At 44.3% G+C, this 20,096-nt stretch overlaps 2 protein-coding genes across 2 annotated transcripts in view; one reads left to right on the forward strand and one right to left on the reverse strand.

The window, feature by feature from the left end:
- Positions 1-7,291, forward strand: part of LOC146351352 (guanylate cyclase soluble subunit beta-2-like) — a 40,719-nt gene extending 33,428 nt beyond the window's left edge. Inside the window, exons 14-17 of the mRNA XM_084845690.1 lie at positions 2,274-2,428; positions 3,156-3,370; positions 4,150-4,272; positions 7,140-7,291. Of these exons, the coding sequence (XP_084701816.1) occupies positions 2,274-2,428; positions 3,156-3,370; positions 4,150-4,272; positions 7,140-7,291 (645 nt within the window). The remainder of the gene's footprint in view (positions 1-2,273; positions 2,429-3,155; positions 3,371-4,149; positions 4,273-7,139) is intronic.
- Positions 7,292-12,007: 4,716 nt separating this feature from the next.
- CCDC195 (coiled-coil domain containing 195) lies at positions 12,008-19,086 on the reverse strand. The gene is made up of 3 exons (XM_084842027.1): positions 18,822-19,086; positions 14,448-14,715; positions 12,008-12,143 (listed from the first exon to the last, which is right to left on the reverse strand). The coding sequence occupies exons 1-3, from the start codon at positions 19,084-19,086 to the stop codon at positions 12,008-12,010; spliced, it is 669 nt and encodes a 222-aa protein (XP_084698153.1).
- Positions 19,087-20,096: the final 1,010 nt, after the last annotated feature.

Genomic DNA, 20,096 nt, shown 5'->3' on the forward strand with positions numbered 1-20,096 from the left:
AAGAAAGAAAGAAAGAAAGAAAGAAAGAAAGAAAGAAAATCAGTGGGACATAGGATGGTAATAACTAACTTAAGTCCCATTGACTACAGTGGGTCTACTCTGTCTAAGTCTAGAGCCAATCCAGTAAATTGCAGGCTTTTCTGCTGGCACTTAAAAAAACAACATCCAAAAGACCTCATTGGTTGGCTTGGAAAGCCCACTGAAATGGCTAAAGACCATGGACAAAGTCCAGGGCCATCAATTTTTTATAACTGCAAGAGCTTCAGTGTATGTGCACACAGAGTTCCTGTGCCTGCAAGGATGCCCTATTCACCTCAATGGAACAGGAAGCTTTACGACTGCAGATTGATACACGCATGAAGCTTGCTCTTTTCAAGAAAAGGGAACTCTGATCACCCTGATCACAGGAGTGTCAGAGGGCACACAGAGATTTGAATCTTGCGGGCTGCATGATGGAGCTATCTGGGTTTTTTAAATATATTTGAGACATTCTGCTAGAGCAGTAGGAGAACATGGGCAACATCAACGTCTCTGCAGAATTAGTTCTGAGTAGCCTCAGCACATGAAGCCACCGTAAACTAGACAAGCGGGTTTTAACAGGATTTGATCAGAGCTGTCTGCTGTAAAGGATGTTCAGGGCTCATGAGATTGCTATAAATGACCTTGTGATTTGGACTATGCATCTGGGGCTGGAGACAGGCGATTCTTTTTCAGAGAGCTGAAAATGAGCTGAGAGAGGCATTGCTCCCCTTGGTGCAGAAGCACACTGCTTTTGTCCCATAGTTCACCCACAGGGTTTGCAGGTTTTTGAAATAGTTACACCCCCACCCACCCCTGCAAAACCTTTATTTCAAACTGCTTTCAGATGTCTAAAATATCTATCATCTGTCTTCAGCTTCAGATGATAACCATGCACAATTTATTTGTGTTATTTATTTGGGCATTCATTGATCAGTTGCCTAAATGCAACATTTTTTCTTCACAACCTGGAAAATGGGAAGGAGTCAGACATGCCAACCCCTCAACCTACAATAATGCACAAGGAGTCCTTTGGAACCCTGTGGAAATTCCCATTCCCTCTACTTGACATCTGGCTACCTGAGGGACTACCTGTCCCCATATGAGTCTTAATGATGTCCCCCATCATTAAGATCAGTGTCTGAGACCCTGCACTTTGTCTCATCATTGAAAAAGGCTAGATTGATGGGTACCAGGGGCAGGGCTTTTTGGTGGTGGCCCTGCATTTATGGAATTCACTTCCTCTGGAAATCCATTTGGCTCCATCTTTATTCTTTTTCTCCTTATTTTTAAACTCTTCTTAAGTCATTTTTATTTCCATCTGTGTTTCACTAATTATCATGCTTTGGATTAATTTATTGTTCATTTTAAGGGGTGTATGAATTTTAAAAATTGATTCATGTTATTATGTTTTATCTTAGAATTGTACCCTGTCTTGTGAGGGCTATTATGCCCTGAAATCTTTAACTAACCAAATTAAAAAAACATATCTCCTTTTCATTTCAGAGCAGGTTAACTAGGAGAATATCCTGGTGGATTTTGCCCTGTGTCAGCTGTAGTAACTCCCTCCTAAAATACTTTCCATATAGTTGCACTGGTTGCAAGTCATTTTCACATCTCTGAATTCAGTACTCTCCATGCCCTATGGCAACTTGCTTGTTAATTGCATCAGCTTTTGAGGCTATCTAAACAAGGCTTTTTTTGTGTGCTCGTACTTCCTCACTCAAGTAGTTTGTGGGTCCGTTACACGACATTGTCATTCTTCAGAGCCTCTCCCATGCTTTGCCACCATTATCACAGGGCATTTTTCCTAATGGGGAAAGTCTAGTATTTTTTCTCAATGGCATTAAAAAGACCTCTTGTAATTGCATAATTCCACTATACCACAGTGCCACCTAGTGGCTGTGTAATAGAAAATATAGAATAGCAGTGAAAGACACCTCCGCACACACCCCAGGAAAAAAAAAAAAAAAACGTGTAAAGGAGCCAATTTTAATCCTGCAAAGAATCCAAAACAGAAGCTTTGGTAAAGGTGCGGGTTAAAAGCCTCATGCAGAAAAGCCTTTTATGAAGAGTTGCTGTGGCCCTGATTCAAAATAGTCTCACAATACTGTTTCACTTGACAGCCTTCACCACAGGGAACTCTGGATTCTGATTCATCACGGTTTTAGTTTTTGTGTTAGATGTGATGGTTGGGTTGTGCTTGACAATGAAACCTGTTGTGGAAGAGATTTTTTTCCCCAATTCTTGTTCAGATTAGAGTTGGCATCCACACAGGGCCTGTCCTTGCTGGGGTTGTTGGAGAAAAAATGCCCCGTTATTGCTTATTTGGAGACACAGTGAATATAGCATCCCGGATGGAGAGCCATGGAGTACCAAGCAAAATTCACCTGAGTGCCACCGTTCATCAGTGAGTAACAACAAGACAACCCATTCATAAAGCTTTGACTGAAAATGGCTTCTCAGGCTCATGCAGGTTCCATGCTGCCTGAGGCTTGTGGGAATTGTGGTGCAAAACGCCTGGTGGGTACCAGGTTGTGGAAGGCCAGTGCATGCAATTGGAGGTGGCAGACTATCAGTGCAAAGGCTTTTCTCTGTCCTTCCAACAGCCACGGATCATTTCTGGTGGCTGGGAATCGCTGTGTGTGCTGCTGCATAGTTAGTTAAATCATCACTGTGTCACCATTGCAGATGCTTCACTGAAGTTCATTAAAGTTGTCATCAAGTTTAAAATCCAAGCAATGTCTCCAATACAAATGTGTGTGTATGGTAGGGGGCAGCTTGTATAATAAACAACTGTTTCATAGAGAATGTTGATACACTTACAGTGCAATCCTATACATGTCTACTCAAATAGACATTTGAATTCAATGGGACTTACTCCTCCCAGGGAAGTGTGTATAGGATTGCAGCCTCATTGTTTTATATGGAAACTGTTTCATAATTCAATGGGACTTACTCCTCCCAGGGAAGTATGTATAGGATTGCAGCCTTATTGTTTTATATGGAAACTGTTTCATAATTCAATGGGACTTACTCCTCCCAGGGAAGTGTGTATAGGATTGCAGCCTTATTGTTTTATACAGAAACTGTTTCATAGCCCACTCATGAGACATGCTGTTCTCTATATGTTCCAGATGCTTAAAGGACAAGAATTTTGAGCTGATGGAAAGAGGAGAAATTGATGTGAAGGGCAAAGGAAAAATGCACACTTACTTCCTAGTCCGAAATACAATTGCATCTGAGGATGAGATCATGGGAAGGCCAACTAGGGAGCCTGGTCTCAGTCATGCATCTGCTCAACTGTCTCAGGCGTGCGGGGCTGAAGCATTCCAAAACTCATGTTCACAAGGTAGAGGAAGGAAAAGCATCAATTATTACTTTTGATTTAATCGTTTCCTCCATGTCTGATGTTTAGGCTGGGAGTGGTGTCACGTATGTAACCAAAACAGCACCACACACACACACACACACACACACACAAGAGGGAGATATCAGCAGGCTAATTCCAAAACTTCCAGAAATAAAAATTACCTTTAGAAGAACGGGTGGAAACTAAGGGTGGGGGACCCCCAAAACAGCCCAATGAAGATTGAACATGTTCAGTGGTCATGCAATGCTCAGTGAATTGGTAAAAAAAAAAAAGGTGTCCCCAACTAGTCGTGTCCGACTCTAGGGTGCGGTGCTCATCCCCGTTTCTAAGCCAAAGAGCCAGCGCTGTCCGAAGATGCTTCCGTGGTCATGTGGCCGGCATGACTGAACACCGAGGTGCACGGAATGCTGTTACCTTTCCCGCCGAGGCAGTACCTATTTATCTACTTGCAATTTCTTGCTTTCGAACTGCTAGGTTGGCAGAAGCTGGGACTGAAGATGGGAGCTCACTCCGTCACGCAGCACTCGGGTCTCGAACTGCTGACCTGCCGACCTTCCAGTCTGCAGTTCAACGTCTTAACCACTAAGCCACCGCGGCCCCTATCAGTGAATTGGGGGGGGGGGTAGCAAAACTGGTGGGGGGGGGGAGAGTGGGAGTGGAATGGAGGAGGGCAAGACAGCCTGGAATAGTGAACAGGAGCACTCCATATCCTTGTAAAGATCAAATTACATCTTTCATTTTTTCTATTCCTTTTCAAGATGTACGGCCCAGTTCAGATGAAGAATCACTTCCCATCATAGCAATGAAGTATGCAGATAGCCCCAATGAAGCACACATCACTGTTAAAGGAAGAAATGAAATGAGAATGAAGGATGTAGCAGGTACCAAGACAGCAGGAGCTCTGTGGGATTGGGACTAGGATACCATGCATTTCATTCTTCCCTTGAAAGGGAGTCACAGTGGGGGGGTCAGTCTGGGCAGAGTGCTATGGAATGCATTAGAAAAGGAAAGTCTGGTATTATTTGTAAATGGTGGGATAAAGCCTAGTGTAATTGCGCAACTCTGCTATACCACAGTGCCACCTAGTGCTTGTGTAATGGAACATAAAGAAAGGAAGAGAAAGCCCCCCCCCCCCCGGAAAAAAAAAAGACATGTAAAGGAGCCAACCTAAATCCTGCAAACAATCTGGAGGCAGAAGCGATAAAGTGATGGGTTCAAAGCCTAATGTACAAAAGCCCTACATATGCAAATCCCGTCAAAACAGGAGGACAGGGAATAAGATATGGTGGCTTATTTCATGATTGTGCAAACTGTGCTCTCAATTCACTGCACATTCAAGGCAGTGGCTGGGTAGAAGAGACATTGCAATAGTGGACATACAGCTGTGAATAAGAAAAACAAACAAACCCCCAAACTACCCCTCAGCTTCCCCGAGCTGCTTTAAACCAATCCGTCCAACCTTTTGCTTCTTTGTGCTTCACATTCTTGTTCACTCTCAGGCTGCTTTGCCTGATGAACAATGGTGCAAGTGTGTGTGTGTGTGTGTGTTGCCATTTCTTGTTTCTTTCTAGTGTAAGAAAAGATGTTCCGTCAAATATTACGTAGGGTGTTCTATCCAGCAGTCTATAGCAGGGGTGCAGAATGTCAGGCCCAGGGTCCCAATCCAGTGCTCTGTGATTCCCCAGAAGGCCATACCTCCATCCCCTGGCTCCACCCACTTTCCCCCAGCCCCCAATCTTTTGGCGGTTTCCTTGGTTTTGTGCAGTTTTTCACTGCAGATTCTAGAACCCTATTCAGGCATTACTGACAACTCCATCTGATACGGCAGCTGCGCCCCTACCTTCCTAACCATCTGCTCCCATCAGTAGTTCATGCCCTGGTCTCCTTTCGCCTAGACTACTATAATGCTCTGTATGTGGGGTTACCCTTGAAGGTGATTCGGGAGTTGCAACTGGTGCAGAACGCAGCAGCCTGCCTGATTAAAGGCAGCCATCAGCGAGAACACATCACTCCAGTGCTGAAGGAGCTGCACTGGTTACCAGTTGTTTTCCAGGCCTAATTCAAGGTGTTGGTATTGACCTTTAAAATCCTATACAGTTCCAGCCCAATCTATCTTAAGAAGTGTCTCCAACAACTCCAGGGATGCTGCTCAACAAGATCAGCCTCGGAAGGCCTTCTGTCTGTCCCATCAGCCAGGACAGCTAGGCTGGTGAGGACTAGAGAGAGGGCCTTTTCTGTGGTGGCCCCCACTCTGTGGAATTCTCTGCCTAGTGACCTCTGCCATGCCCCCTTTTTGATGAGCTTTTACCGGGCTTTGAAAACCTGGCTGTTCAGGTGGGCATTTGGGGTGCGTTAGGTGGGGTTTTTTTTTAGAGCAATGTTGTTTTGTTTAGTTGATTATGTTGTATTTTGTGTTGTTATTTGTATTGTACACTGCCTAGAATGGCCAGGTAGCTGGCCATGATGGGAGGCTAATAAATCTAATAAGTAAATAAATAAAAAATAAATAAAATAGAATATCCACGGTGAAAGGGGCAGTAAAGCCACATGCTTAGCCCCACCCTCAAAGTCACATGGCCTCTGAAGTGGGAGGTACACTGATGACACCAGTGCATCACCTACATGATCTAATGTGGCTTCATTCTCCACGGAGCAGAAGAGGAATGTGGGAGAAGATTCCTGGCACACAGCACATATTAGCTGGGGCTGGAAACAGAGCCACTAAGACATGGCGCTCTCCACTTTGGCTTCAAAATTGACCCAGGCTTTAAAGATCTTGTTAAGACTTGCTCACAACGTAGCTCGGCAGCACTCCTTGATCCTACTGTGTCCCTGGAGCTTCTGGTGGTGGTGGCAAGGAGTGCTTTCGCACAATTACACTGGGTGCACTGGCCATGACCCCACCTGAATTACTCTGACTTTGCAACAGTTATCCATGCCTCAGTTACATTACATTTAGACCACTGCAATGTACTCTACACGGGGACGCCCCTGAAGAGTGCCCAGAAACATCAATTCATGCAAAATGAATCAGTGGCAGCTGGTCTGCTAAGTGATGCATAGTATCGGGACCATGTTACACCTATCCTGAAAGACGTGCGCTAGTTGGCAATTGCTTCCTCAGTGCAATTCAAGGTGTTCGTTTTAAACTTTTAAACCCCAACCAGCTTAGGACCTGGGTAGCTAAGGGGCCACCTTTCTTGTCATAAGCCTGAGCAGGTATTATCTGCAGGAGAGGGCCTTTTCAGGGCACCATTACCCGCAGAAAACCATTTGTTGGGCACACATCAAAGAGCTTATTCCTCTGTCACTCCCAAGCTGTGGAACGCACTTCCTCAAGAACTGCAATTGGCCCCCACTCTCTTGGCTTGCAGAAAGAAGAAGATACATCCTTTTAATTTGGCTTTTTAAATTATGCAGTGGTTTTCATGCTCTAATGTTTTACTGTTTAACGTTCTTATTTTCATTGTTTTAAGGTCTGTTTGTTTTAAATTGCTGTGTGCTGGTTTGATGGCTTTTTAGCAAATAAGGCGGCATATAAATGTTATTATTTATTTATTCACATTGATATACTGCTCCACATCTAAACAGATTCTAGAGTGGTGAACAATAAAAGGCACAAAGATAAAAAATAAAAACACCAAATTAAAAGTTTTGAAAACAGAATACCAAAATGAATAGTATTAATGAATAGTACTAAGCACAGGATCCATGTAAGAGCTCTCACAAAAGGAACATCTTGTTACAGGCAAGCTGCTTGATGCAGAGACCCATGTAAGTCTCCATGGTGACCAGCAGCCAATCAAAGATCCTTATCATCTTACGCAGCGAAGAAGCCAGCCAGCAGCAGAGGCGCCGCAGATCAGGAACGTCAGATCCAATTTCTGCAATTTACTTTAAAAAGCTCCTGAATTTCAAAGTTGAAGAGTACAAGTGTGTTCTGTGATGTTATATTTCGCTGTTTCTTCCTTGGAGTCTTGACTTTGCATACAATAGTACAGCATGTGCTCTAATATCGACATATCTTGACATCACTGGCAGCGATGACGGAATGAGCGCTGACCTTTTACAATCACAGTTTTGACTTGTGTTGACTTGTGTTACATGTATGAACATGACACATCCAGTTGTGTGAGGCAGAATGGGTACTGTATTCCAGGTGTCGGCATATTTAAAAATGTGTGTTATGTTATCCCAAAGTGTGTTTACATTCCAGAAAAGCATAGTTGAATCAGTACAGCTGTGCATTTGAGCTTGCCTAAGGCTTTTTCAACAGTTCTGTGTCAATGGTTTCCAGTCTATGATCCCTTTCTCCTGGGTTTTTTTTTTGGGGGGGGGGCTTTTCATTTCTTGTTTGTACACACACACAAACTCACACACACATACACCCCACAGAGAGAGAGAGAGAGAGAGAGAGTGAGTTCTGCAAAACCTAGGGTTCATCTATGTCTGCTGATAAGTCCCTCTTGTGTGTGGGCAGTGCCATTTTTGCTAAAGAAAAATCAACACTCAGCCCTGAACATCAGAAATAGAGGAAATGATATTGCTTCTCAACCTGCAGGTACCATTTAGCTAATTAGCTAGACCCATTCTTCCTGATTTTGTCTAATTGTGGAATATTCCTTGCCCCAATCAAACGCACACAAACACACTTGCCACTCCCAAGAGATATAAGATACAGGGGCCTGTATCCTACATTGTGGGAAGCAAAGCAACTTGGGATGCAATTTGGAGCTGGAAGGAAAGAGCTAACAAGCCCCTTCTCCCCCCCATCCCAGTCCATCACTAGCCCTAAAACCACCTGCAGCTGCTTTACATGATAAAAAGAAACGTGGAGGAAGGAATCACAGAACTATGAGTAACATGTAGCTTACCTTTAAAAGTGAATAGAATGTATTGATTTCATCACCCATCTCACCACACAGTGTCATCCAAACATCACAGAAAGTCAGCAGATATGATTGCAATCTATCTGTAGCTGACTGGAAGGGAAGAGGGAGCTTTCCAACCAGATTCAGTATATACAGGTATGGTTTCCTTATCTATATGAGTGTCATCTGTATGAGCCACGAGTGGCACCTTCATGGTGCACGGCGTAATTCCTATTTGGGCAATAAATGTTTTATATGAGGTATTGAATTAGCACTCTTTTTATGGCATGAAAAGAAGCACTCACCATTTACAAAGTGATGTTTTAGCAAGAATGGCAGTTTTTTGCCAAAGGATCCAGCTGGTATTACGCCTGCAACAAGTGAGACGTGTCAAGTACCTTCAAACATACTATTGGACAGCCAGAGCTCCTCCCATTGCCCAGTATCTCATCCGATGGTCAGAGCAGGAGGCTTTCTGAGAATCTTCCCATTCTACACATTCCATCACACTCTAGAGCAGGGATGGGGAAAGTGTGGCCCTCCAGATGTTACTGGACTGCAACTCCCATCAGCCCCAGCCAGTATAACCAGCAGTGTCCAGCGACATCTGGAGGGCCACATATTCCCCAACCCTGATTTCTATAGTCACACCTGGTGTAACCAAGAAACAGGACCTAGGCTGAGGCAATGCAAAGAAGAAGGAACTGGTTTCATTCAAAATGGCTTGGGCCACTAAGGGCAGGGAAAACATTTAACCCAGGAGTATAGCGCCTCAGATATGCAGGCTAAATCCAGCCCTCCTGGGTCGCAATCTGGCTCTCCAGAGTTTCCTAGATGGCCCTGCCCCCATTCACTCATCATTTGGTGGTTTCCTGGCTTTTCTGCATTTTTGCCCCTCATTCTAAAAGGTTTTTGGTATTTTGGGTATTTGAAATGTTAACCCTATCTTGAATGTTACCTGTCTGTTTCCTACCGTATAACTCAATAGTTGCCATTTGTTAATGACTTGGGGAAATGTAAACCACTGCACTTAAGGACAATGCTGTAGTGAGGGCAAAGCTGCTCTCCATCCCTTAAAGCAGGTAGCTCAGCCCTTTGGACAAGGATCCCGCAGAACTTGCACCTTCCACTATTCTATGTAATACAGCAGTCTACACTCCCTGATATAATGACAGGCACTGTGCTAGTGTACATATAATCTCACCAACCAGGGCTGCTGAACCTCTTTTAGCCCAAAAGCCGGAGTCAATTTCAGAGGAGCTCTTGGTTTCTGAAATTCCAGTGGTGGGTGGGGCCAAAGAAAAAATGGGCTGGGACCAAAGGCAAAGGGGCAGGGCCCAAACACAAGAAGAGACCAGCATATTTGATATGCTTATACACAATTGACAATGAACTTCCACAAGATGTAGTGATGGCTACTTGCTTAAATGATAAAACGAGGACTAACGATGGAGTGCCGGTCTATTCAGCAATGACAGCTAAATAGAACCTCAGTGGGTAGAGGGAGTATACCTAGTGGCGGCTGGTGAATCCAGTTCTGGAGGGGGCTGTGATTCCATTCAGGGTTTTGGTTGCAACAGGCCAAAACTGTAACGGTGCCACCCAAGGTGCCGAAGGGTGCTATCCAAGGAGCTGAACCCCATTTTATCTCACAGCTCTTCCTGCCAGTAACTAAGGCTAAAGAGAAGCAATTCAACCTTTTAGAATGGGAGCGCAGGGACTTGTAAAGCTGGGACACCACCAAATGGTTAGTGGTCAGGAGGAAAGGGGTGGGGCAGGAGGAAGGGGCTGTGGCCAGTGGAAACCCTGGAGGGCAGGATTGGGACTCCAGGTGGTTCTCCACCCCTGTCCTCTACTCTGGCCCCTGCATTTCAAGATTCAATTTGCGGTCCACAACACACCTGCCAAGCATCTCTGATGACCCACCACCTCTTCTGCTCCAGTTGCCTCTGATCCCACTCCTCCTTCGGCCGTTCCTGGTGGCCTCCAACATGTTAGTCCAGGCTGCTGTGCTTTCTTATCATACTAAGCCTGCTCATGTAGTCACAATTTGTAATTCATTGCATGCATCTCCTGCCAATATGAGGATTCTCAGACTATGTTCACAATGGGTAAAGTCCCCATAAGCGACATCATCTACCCAACTTCGATCTGGTTCATACATTACTTCAGCTGGTTGATGTGCACCTTTGACAGCTCATGAGTTGCCTTCTTGTGCACAATAGACAATGAACTACCACAAGACGTAGTGATGGTTACTTGTTTAGATGATAAAAGACTAATGATGGAGGTCCAGTCTACTTAGTGATGATAGCTAAATAGAACCTCAGTGTGCAGAGGTAGTATACCCAGTGTACACAGGTAGTTGCCACCAGCCAACACTCTAACAGCACTACCCAAGATGCTGAACCCCACCCCCAAAATGCATTCAGCACCTTGGACAGTACCATTAGAGTTTTAGCTGGAGGTAAGGAAATCCTTGAATGGAATCACAGCCCCTCTGGAACGGAGTCACCAACCACCACTGAGTCTACCTCTGAATACCAGATACTGGGGACAAACAACAAAGTCAAGCTGTTCCATTCCTGTCCTTCTTGTGAGCTTCCTGAAAGCATCAGGTTCGTGCCAATTGGAGACACAGTGCAGGACTTGATGGGCCCTGATCCAGGCTCTGGTGGCCTTATGAATAGTCAGCATAACAGCAGAGGATGATAACCATGGAGCATCATGCTCTGTGAATTAAAGTACTGATTCATAGAAGCCACTTTATTTGTTTCCTGGTATTGACAGTTCAACTGCACGAGCAGCTAAATGCATATATCAGTCAACTCGGTTAATGTGTGAACTAGCTCTTATTCTCATGAATGAAGGATAGAGATTCTGAGGACAGCACATATGGGGTTCAATCCAAACATAGTCATACTTAGAGTAGACGCATTGAAATCAATGAAAGTGAAGTCAGCCATGACTGAAGTCCCAATTATTTCAATGGGTCTACTCTAAGTATGACTGCCTGGATCCAACCCATGATACACACATTTATTCTGAACAGTGTTTTCTGTGAAAACTGAAAATCCACTCTATTTTAATGTGTATTTTTTTCAGTCATTTATTGGAATATTGCCAGAGGCTTAACGCAAATAGACATGACCACATTTTTTAGACAGTAGGCAGATATGCTCCTGTATTTCTTTCACATACCCAACCTGTGGTGCCCTTCAGATATTTTGGACTACAATTTTCAGCATTCTTGACCATTAGCTGGCTGGGGCTGATGGGAGTTGAAGTCCCCAACATCTGGAGGGCATTAGGTTGGGTAAGGCCGCTTTACAGCTTCAGAAACAGGCACTCTCTCATATTCTTTACAGGTTGCTCCATTCTGGCAGCTTGTGTAATAAAGAGAATAAGTTAAATTAAGCGATCTTAAAAAGACCACAGAGAAAATTGCTATATTAAATGCTCTTTAATGCAGTCCTTGAAATAAACCATGGAGTTTACAAAAATATACAGTGGAGAGGTATTTGTTATCACTGGGTTTCAACACTTGTTGCATAGGCTTTTGATGGTCTCTGTCCCAGGTTTTATTTCTGTCCTTAACAATCGACCAGTGATCTGAAATGCTGCCTGGGTGGTTCTCTGAAGGCATTCTGCCAAAGCACTTTGCAGAAATGTAACCCTAGGCAGGCTATCACTTCAGGCTAGCTTATCTCTGGAGTCAAGGGTGGGCCTTTAAAAATTCACCAGCTCACATGTCCTTTTCAATAATCGTGCTTAACTGTTTTGTGTTCTGATTTTGGGGGCAGCATGTGAAAGAGCCTTGATTTTCCGAATAAGGTGACATGTCCACTGGTAACAAGAAACTGACAGCCTTTACTTTACCCCTAGAAAAGACGTGCAAAATATTTTGAGTTCAGAAAATGAGCTATGTTTTACTTTCTTCATCACAAACATATCAGTACAACATGATTAATCAGTGCAAATGTGTCCTATATTACAGGGATTGGAAACTTGTTTTTTTGGCCTACAACTCCCATAATCCCTCACCATTGGCTCTGCTGGCTAGGCTTGATGAGAATTGTAGGCCAAAACATCTGGAGAGTTACATGGTGGCCACTTCTGCTGTGTTAGAACTGAATAATCTAGCAAAAGCTCTTAGAAGGGAAAAATAAAATATTTGGAAAATTGACTAATCCAGAATACAGTTGAAGGGCAAATGCAAGCTGCTTTCTACATCCACTTGGGGGGTGGGGAGACTGCACCTCCTCCTGTTGTAGATCTATCCTTCTGTACTTGCATTATAAAAGTAAGTACTCCAAGTGGAACACACACAGAATAATTCACAGCTCTCAAAGGATCTGCATATAGAAATATGGCTTCTCTGTTGTCAGCTGTAGCGAGAAAATGGGCTGGTTTGCATGGTCACCACAGCCTACTGTGGTTTATTTGGGTTGCAGTGTATGCCAGAAGCCCACTGTGAATATTCAAGCCATGGCTGGCAGTTGCCATAGCTTATCAAGCTGTGTGAACCCAGCACAGGTGGTTAACAAATGACCCACAACCCCAAAACAGCCCATGGATTGTGGGTCGTTTGTTAACTATGGCAACAACCCACCCTCACTGGATTCACATGTCATGAAAAGCCACAGTGACCAACTGCTGCAGCTTGAATATTCACAATGGCCACCAACATGGTGGGCTGCAGCGATGATGTAAACCAGGCCAATGTATCCCATGAATATTCTGTTTGATAACTGGCATTTGGGATCCCATTCATGGACAGGTTCAAGATCATTGTGAAAGTATTCTCTTGTTCTTGGCAAAGCTGGCAGAAACTGGGGAGGGGGGAATGCCTCTTGATGCCCCTGGTATTCATGTGGAAGCTAACAACTAAGCCCAAGACATCCACAGCCCTTCTAAACAGATGTATGTGAACAGAGGACAAACAAATATACAGTACCTAGAAAGCCATCATACCGCACCTAGGGGATTGATATGAGTTGACAGTGCAATCCTCTGCATGTTTACTCAGAGGTAACCCTCCTGTACGCAATGGGGCCTACTCTCAAGTGTGTTTAGGATCAAAGCCTGAGTGACACAAAGCACTTCACATGAGCACCCAGCTGATTGTCATGATAGTTTGCATTGCAAACTTGACCTGCCTTACACCCTGCAATACTGCACTGGGTGTGGGTTAACAATTGACAGGTAGGATCTTGAGAATTAGCATGTTAAAGGAGTTAGCATGCTGAAGAAGACTCCCCTGGACTGCAAGGAGGTCAAATCAGTCAATCCTAAAGGAAATCAACCCTGAGTGCTCATTGGAAGGACAGATACTGAAGCTGAAATATTTTGGCCACCTAATGCGAAGAGGAAACTCACTGGAAAAGACCCTGATGCTGGGAAAGACTGGAGGCAAAAGGAGAAGGGGACGGCAGAGGATGAGATGGCTAGATAGCATCACCGATGCAATGAATATGAACTTGATCACGCTCTGGGAGAGAGTGGAGGACAGGAAGGCCTGGCATGCTATGGTCCATGGTGTCACAAAGAGTCGGACACGACTGAACAACTGAACAAACAAAAAACAAAGTCCATTCACATGGCTGCAGCAAGCAATATCAATCATGTTGGACTCGATGGTCTTATAGGTCCCTTCCAACCCTACTATTCTATGATTCCACTATTCTATGATTCTATGTGAAACAGCGAACCTCTGATATGATAAAATGTACTAGAGCAGGAGCGGGCAGAAAGGAGATCTTGTTCTATTGGTAGATGTCTGGGTGAATTGCAGTAGATCAGCAAGGATTTCTGAAGAGCAATTATTTGACAATAGCAGCAACAAAAGGACTCCTCTCCACCCCCAAATTATACTGCCAGAACAAAGAAACCTTTGGGCAAACCGGATTGGGTTTTTGAGTGAAAGGACTTGGAGCTCCATTTAGTTCAGGCACTGAAAACAAATTCTTGGGCTCTGAATTTTTTTTTAAAGTGTGTGTCTTTTGCATCAGGCTCTGGTTGGTGGATCTCCTCTGGGGGCTCTAGGAAAAAAAAAAAGCTCAGCGTCTGTCCATTGCTGCACTAGAGTAATCAGGTAACTAAGTTGTTAACATTCTTAAATAATCTGAGAAGGGATTTCTTGAAGCTTTTTTTTGTTCATAATTGCAGCATTCAGTCTGGCCTACCTGCATTTGTAAACTTGGTCTTGGAAAGATCTCCTTTTATTCGATGTATTGCCAGAGAGGCAATCAGATCCAGATGGGATTTTTGCAAACCCTTTCTCTTCATTGTTGGTTAGCTGCACATCTGTGGGAAAGGCTGGTGGTTTGATTATCCCCTTGACTTCAAGAGCTCCCTTGAATGGATTCCTCTTGTCAGGTTTGTGGTGTTTGTTGTCAGAAAGTGAAGGCACAGATGAGGAGATGGAATAACGCCTGACAGTCATAATGTTACCTGTAAAAAGAATGCAACTATGTAGTGTGACTGGGTGTTGTTGTTTTTAAAGCCTCTCTCTTTCATAGTATCTCTATTAAGAACATAAGAAGAACCATGATCAGACCAAAGGTCCATCTAGTCTAGCATTCTGTTCACACAGTGGCCAACCAGCTGCCCATGGGAAACCCACAAGCAGGACACGAGTGCAACAGCACCCTCCACATTGGGAAGTCAAGTGGTGTGCAGAGGAATCCCCTTGTTACGTGGAGGGCCACAGATTGGAGATAACAAGGGCATTCCTCTCCCCTTATCCTCCGCAAGCCCCTTTAGTCTCCAGGCCAGGGGGAGGAGTTTTGGGAAGGCCCCACAAAAGGAGTCCAAACCTCTGCAGATCAGATGGGGAACCTCCATGGGCCAGATGAGGCCTGCAGGCTGGAGATTCCCCATCCCTGGACTAGAGGATCATGGGGAAAATGGACACTTTAGGATGCAATACCGAGGCTGCTCCAGATACAGAGAGGAGGAATGATTGCACAGCCTCCTCAGCACCCATCCATATTATTATTATTAATATTATTATTGTTGTTGTTGTTATATCCTGCCTTTTCCCAAAACTGGGACTCAAGGCGGCTTTACAACATTAAAATTTGTACAATTAAAACCTATAAACAGAAGTATAAATAGAATATAAGACAACAAGCATTAGACATGGCAGCCGAAGATCTGAAGCAGGTGTCACCAGCAAAGCCAGAAATCAGGAAATTGGGGCCATCAGGGAAAGAATGGAGGAGAGAGTCCCAAACAAGCTGTCAGATGTCGAGAAAGTTGCAGCGCAGGGATGGGAACCTGTGGCCCTCCAGATGTTTTTGAGCTCCAGCCCTCATAAGCTCCAGCCAGCATGGATAATGGTCAGGGTTGATGGGAGTTGTAGTCCAACAACATCTGGGGACGAATGGTTGAGAACCACTGTTCTAGAGGAATGAAACAAAGCAATAACTCAAAAGCATTTCTCCTGGAAACTTGCTGAGAACAATAACATCTGGGAATTTAGTACTCCTGGCACAGGTATCCCCTGCATATTTCTTTGTTTTAGGCCCACAGACTATCTGGTATCAACATGCATGAATTAGCATTGTCCAAAGGAGGATGCTGGGTGCCGTACCTGGACCAGAATGGAGTTGCTGTTAACATGTAGGTCTTCCTGAAATATCTGCTAGTTGGTGTGTACTAGTATTAAGAGGCAAGTGATGCACAATATAGATATATTTAGCCCAGTCTACAAAATTACAGTTTTAGCCTGCCCTTCTTCCATGTAGCTTAGAACAGTGTACTCTATGCATTAGCCTTCCCCAACTTGGTGTGCTCCAGATGTTTTGGACTACAACTCCCAGCATTCCTGACCATTGGCCATTCTGACTGTGGCTGATGGGAGTTAGTTCAAAACATCCTTCCCCCACCCTCATTTTTAAATTACAAAGGTCTGTGAAGTAGGTCAGGTTGAGAGCCCAAGGTCACCTTGGTGATTTTCCTGGTGAGTGGGGATTTGAACCTGGACGTCCCCATTCCTAGTCCAACACTGTAACCAGTACACACACTGCCTCATTAACCTACCTCTCATTAGCCTACCTGACAAAATACACCTATGGTGGTAATTTGTTGCCTAAAAGGAAAACAACAACGACTGATTTTTGTAAAACTGCCTGGCCAGCTGGAGGATGTTCTTCCTCAGCACAGATGATAATGTGAGTCTACTTACAAGCCTGCTTCCTAGAAATAAAGTGCTCAGGCTGCTGCTGATCTCTGTTGCTCAACATAGTTGTGAAGAACAACTGAGGAACTTTCAACACAATTCTAAGACTATTGACTTGAAAGAAAGCCCCCTTGACTTCAATGGCACTGCCAAGTAAGCATCTTAGGATTGCCACTTCCTGTAGTCCTATATCCAGCTACCTAGGAGTAAGCCCCATTGAACCCAAAGGGGAATTACCATGAGTATACATGGTAGGAGTCTTCTTCTACTAGGGTGGCCACTGCTACATCTTCAAAAGAAGAGGAAATGCATCACCAAGAAGATGACAGAAGAGCACATCAATTTGCCTCATATTTGCGCGTGCGCGTGTGCACACACACACACACACACACACATACAAATTCACACTTCATATATATGAATAGAAATCCAGGACATCTCACCGTGGTGGTGACGACTGACCTAGGTGGCCTGTGTGCTTGCTCATCTGCTGTCCAGGTCCTCACTGGTGATGCCAACGTCAAGGGCCTGCTGCTCTCTCTTCTGATAGTTCTTTTACTTTCAACCAGACTTGGATTGGACATGTCTTCAAATAGAGGACTCCTTCAAATAGAGGGCTGTCCTCTGTAAAGTTGGGCACCTGGTCACCCTACCACCACCCCTTCAGAGGCCTTCAGAGATGGTACAGATCTTAAGCTATTGTCCCAGTGCCTTGCTTAAAATATTCTGCAGATAATACAATAAGCCAGACTCATTTGAAGATATCAGGTTGTAAATCCATACCAATAATACATGGTTTAGTCATCCTCCCTAATTTGGTCCATGCTTTGAGTTCTTTCTGTGATCATTGCATAGCCAAATTCTTCAAGTGTATCAGAATGAGCCTCCTTAAGATCGGTGTGGTGTTTTTTTTTAAGGACTCAATCCTCTCCAAGTGTAACTAAGTGGGAGTCAGAGTTAAATTATGCTAAAGGCATAATGTGAGAAGGCAATTTTGGATGAATGCAGCTTTAGGACCAGTGCTTTCCTGCCCTGGGGCTGGGAACCCATTCTCTAGCCTTCAGGAACCAGCCTCTTTGCTTCCTAAGGACAGAGAGACAGTTTTCTTGGAGAGCAATGAGAACCTTTGCCACTGCCGCAATCACTATTAGCATAATGAATGGCTGTGACTTACCTAGGCTAAGGCCCTACATCAGAAATAGACATACTGACAGTCAACCTTTCCCTTAGGCCAACCACACTGCTCAAGGCCCCATTCTCTTATATGAGATAAAAGGCCTCACAAAATCACGATGGATTCTGCCTTCCTTGAACTGATCATTGATCTCAGAACCGGGCTTAAGGCCTGGCTTGCTAAGCCATTGGTCCTCATTTCTGTTTCTACAGCATCTACAAAAGGAGAGATTTGAATTGTAGTTGAACCAAGGCAACAAGGAAAAACCCAGTTCCTCCCCTTCTGATTCTCATATTGATCATAATTGTTTCTTAAAGCGAGACTACTTGAACAATAAGCCAGGAGAGATTTTCTTGCGAGGTGCAACCTGTGCTGGGTTGTTGCCTAATTCTTTTACCATTTCTAAAGAACCTTTAATATGCTGCAAAGTGCTATTCGGTCTGAAAGCTCATACGTCCTCACAAGCATTGCCTACCTTAGATTACTTTTGTTCCCATTTTATAGACTGGGAATTTGGCCCATGGGGTGATGTATTTGAGGCCTACCCAGATTTTGGGCTGTGAGTGGGATGCTTTTTGTCTAGCTTTTCTCAATCTAGAGTCCTTAGTTGTAATTGGCCTACAATTACCATCATTCCCAGCCAGCATGGTCACAATTACCATCACCCCCAGCCAGAGATGAAGAGATTTGTAGTCCAACAAAATCTGGGGACCCTAGGTTGGGAAAGGCTGATTTAGTCTCACTGTTCCAAGTCTACCACATGGCTGCAGGATGGCCATGTGACCTATTTTTCAGAGGACAGTCCTCTATTTGAAGGTGTCCACTCTTTGAAAGGCTGGCCTGTCCAATTCCAGTTTAAGGATAAAGAACCATCAGAACTGTTGCCCATAATAGCATCTGGAAAGCAGACTGAGCAGGCCGGCACACAGGTCACGTAGTTACAGTCTTCCACACTATGATGAGACGGACTGTATTTCCATTTAAATTATAATTATTTTTAATTTACATCTTGCTCTATAAATTAGCATATGCAAATTGTATGCAAATCGATGTCCTCTTTTGTCACCTTTTTGGGTGGTGCATTTCCTCTCTTTTTTTGCAATTCACAAGTGGTCACCCTACACATGGGTCTCTAACTAATGGGATATATGAACCCCAAAGTCACCCATTGCCCCATCAGCAATTCTAGCTGCTTGGTACCTTTCTGTTCCTGTAGTGTCAGACCTGAGTCAGCTGAGACATTCCTGCGGAGAGCCACTGGAGAGCTAGCAATCTCTTCGCCCGAGTTAGCGAGGCTCCAGTCTTCATCCTTTTGGGCTTCTTCTCCTGCTCCTTCCTCTCGCTTCACTCCCTTCTGCCCGCTGAATTTAAGTTCCCCACGGAGGGCTCTGTTTTCTCTCTCGAGCTTGATGATCTCAGAACGCATCTCGTGGATGACCTGCATGAGCCGTTTGTTCCCTTCCATTTCCCCCCTCTTTGCCAGACTGCCAGCTCCAGCACAGCTTGCTTTAAAAAGAAACCATGAATCCAAGGTGAGGGGCTCACGTGGCACATAAACACATCTGAACAATGGCACTCTGTCCAGGTGCCCAGCATTGCGCCGTCTTTCACCACCTGAAGAGCATGGATGAACTGTCAAGACTGTAAGAGCCCCTCCATGATTTATTCATTCTGAGTTTCATTTTTCCAAGCTGAGCTTTCCTTCTGCAGCAGTTGCTTCTGCACAAGGATGTTGGCCCTGTCCACAGCACAAAGCTGTATCGTGTGTTGTACAACTATAATGCATACAAACCTGAGCATTCCTTCTGCTTGCACCTCAAGGCCTTGGATTCAGGTGACTGATGCTGGAAGGCTGCATTCTGTCCTAAACATTCCTATCCCACTGAGGACTGCTGAATGCTTCAGACACAACATTATTCTGAGATGAAACTGAGTTCCCCCAGCATGCGCCTTTCCACCTCCACTGAGATGGCCTGTTTACTTCCCTGTCCAGCTTGTTGAAAAGTGTCATTTTCAGAAGCGACTTTCGAGGAACACAGAAATACTCCCATGCGCAGTACCCAGCAGTTCCCATTAAACAATAGGTTTACCTAAAGTTTAGGACCTAAACTTATTACCACCCAAAAAGCAGGGTGGTAATATTTCCACCCAGCTCTAGTTCAGTTTTGTTTGTGACATTTGCTTGAACAAAATGTGTGCAGCAATATTCTGGGAAGGTAAGGAGAGACAGATCGAGCATGAATCTTGCATTAGAAACGAAAGACAATATCGTAGGCTGCTCCTGTTACCCGTTCCCTTGAAGTATTTCTGTGCAGCAAAATACCCTCATTCAGCACTCAGAATCATCCATTCTCCTTCTGTGATTTTGCATGAGTATTAAAACTCAAATGAACTCTCTGTTCAGCATAGAAGTTATTTTAAAACCTGTGTCCTTTGAAGTGACTTTTCACTTATCTCTTTTATCATTTTGGAACA

The sequence above is a fragment of the Heloderma suspectum genome, chromosome 3, assembly GCF_057233095.1.
Source record: "Heloderma suspectum isolate Gila_16-S chromosome 3, 16-S_ref, whole genome shotgun sequence".
Taxonomy (NCBI): Eukaryota; Metazoa; Chordata; class Lepidosauria; order Squamata; family Helodermatidae; genus Heloderma; species Heloderma suspectum.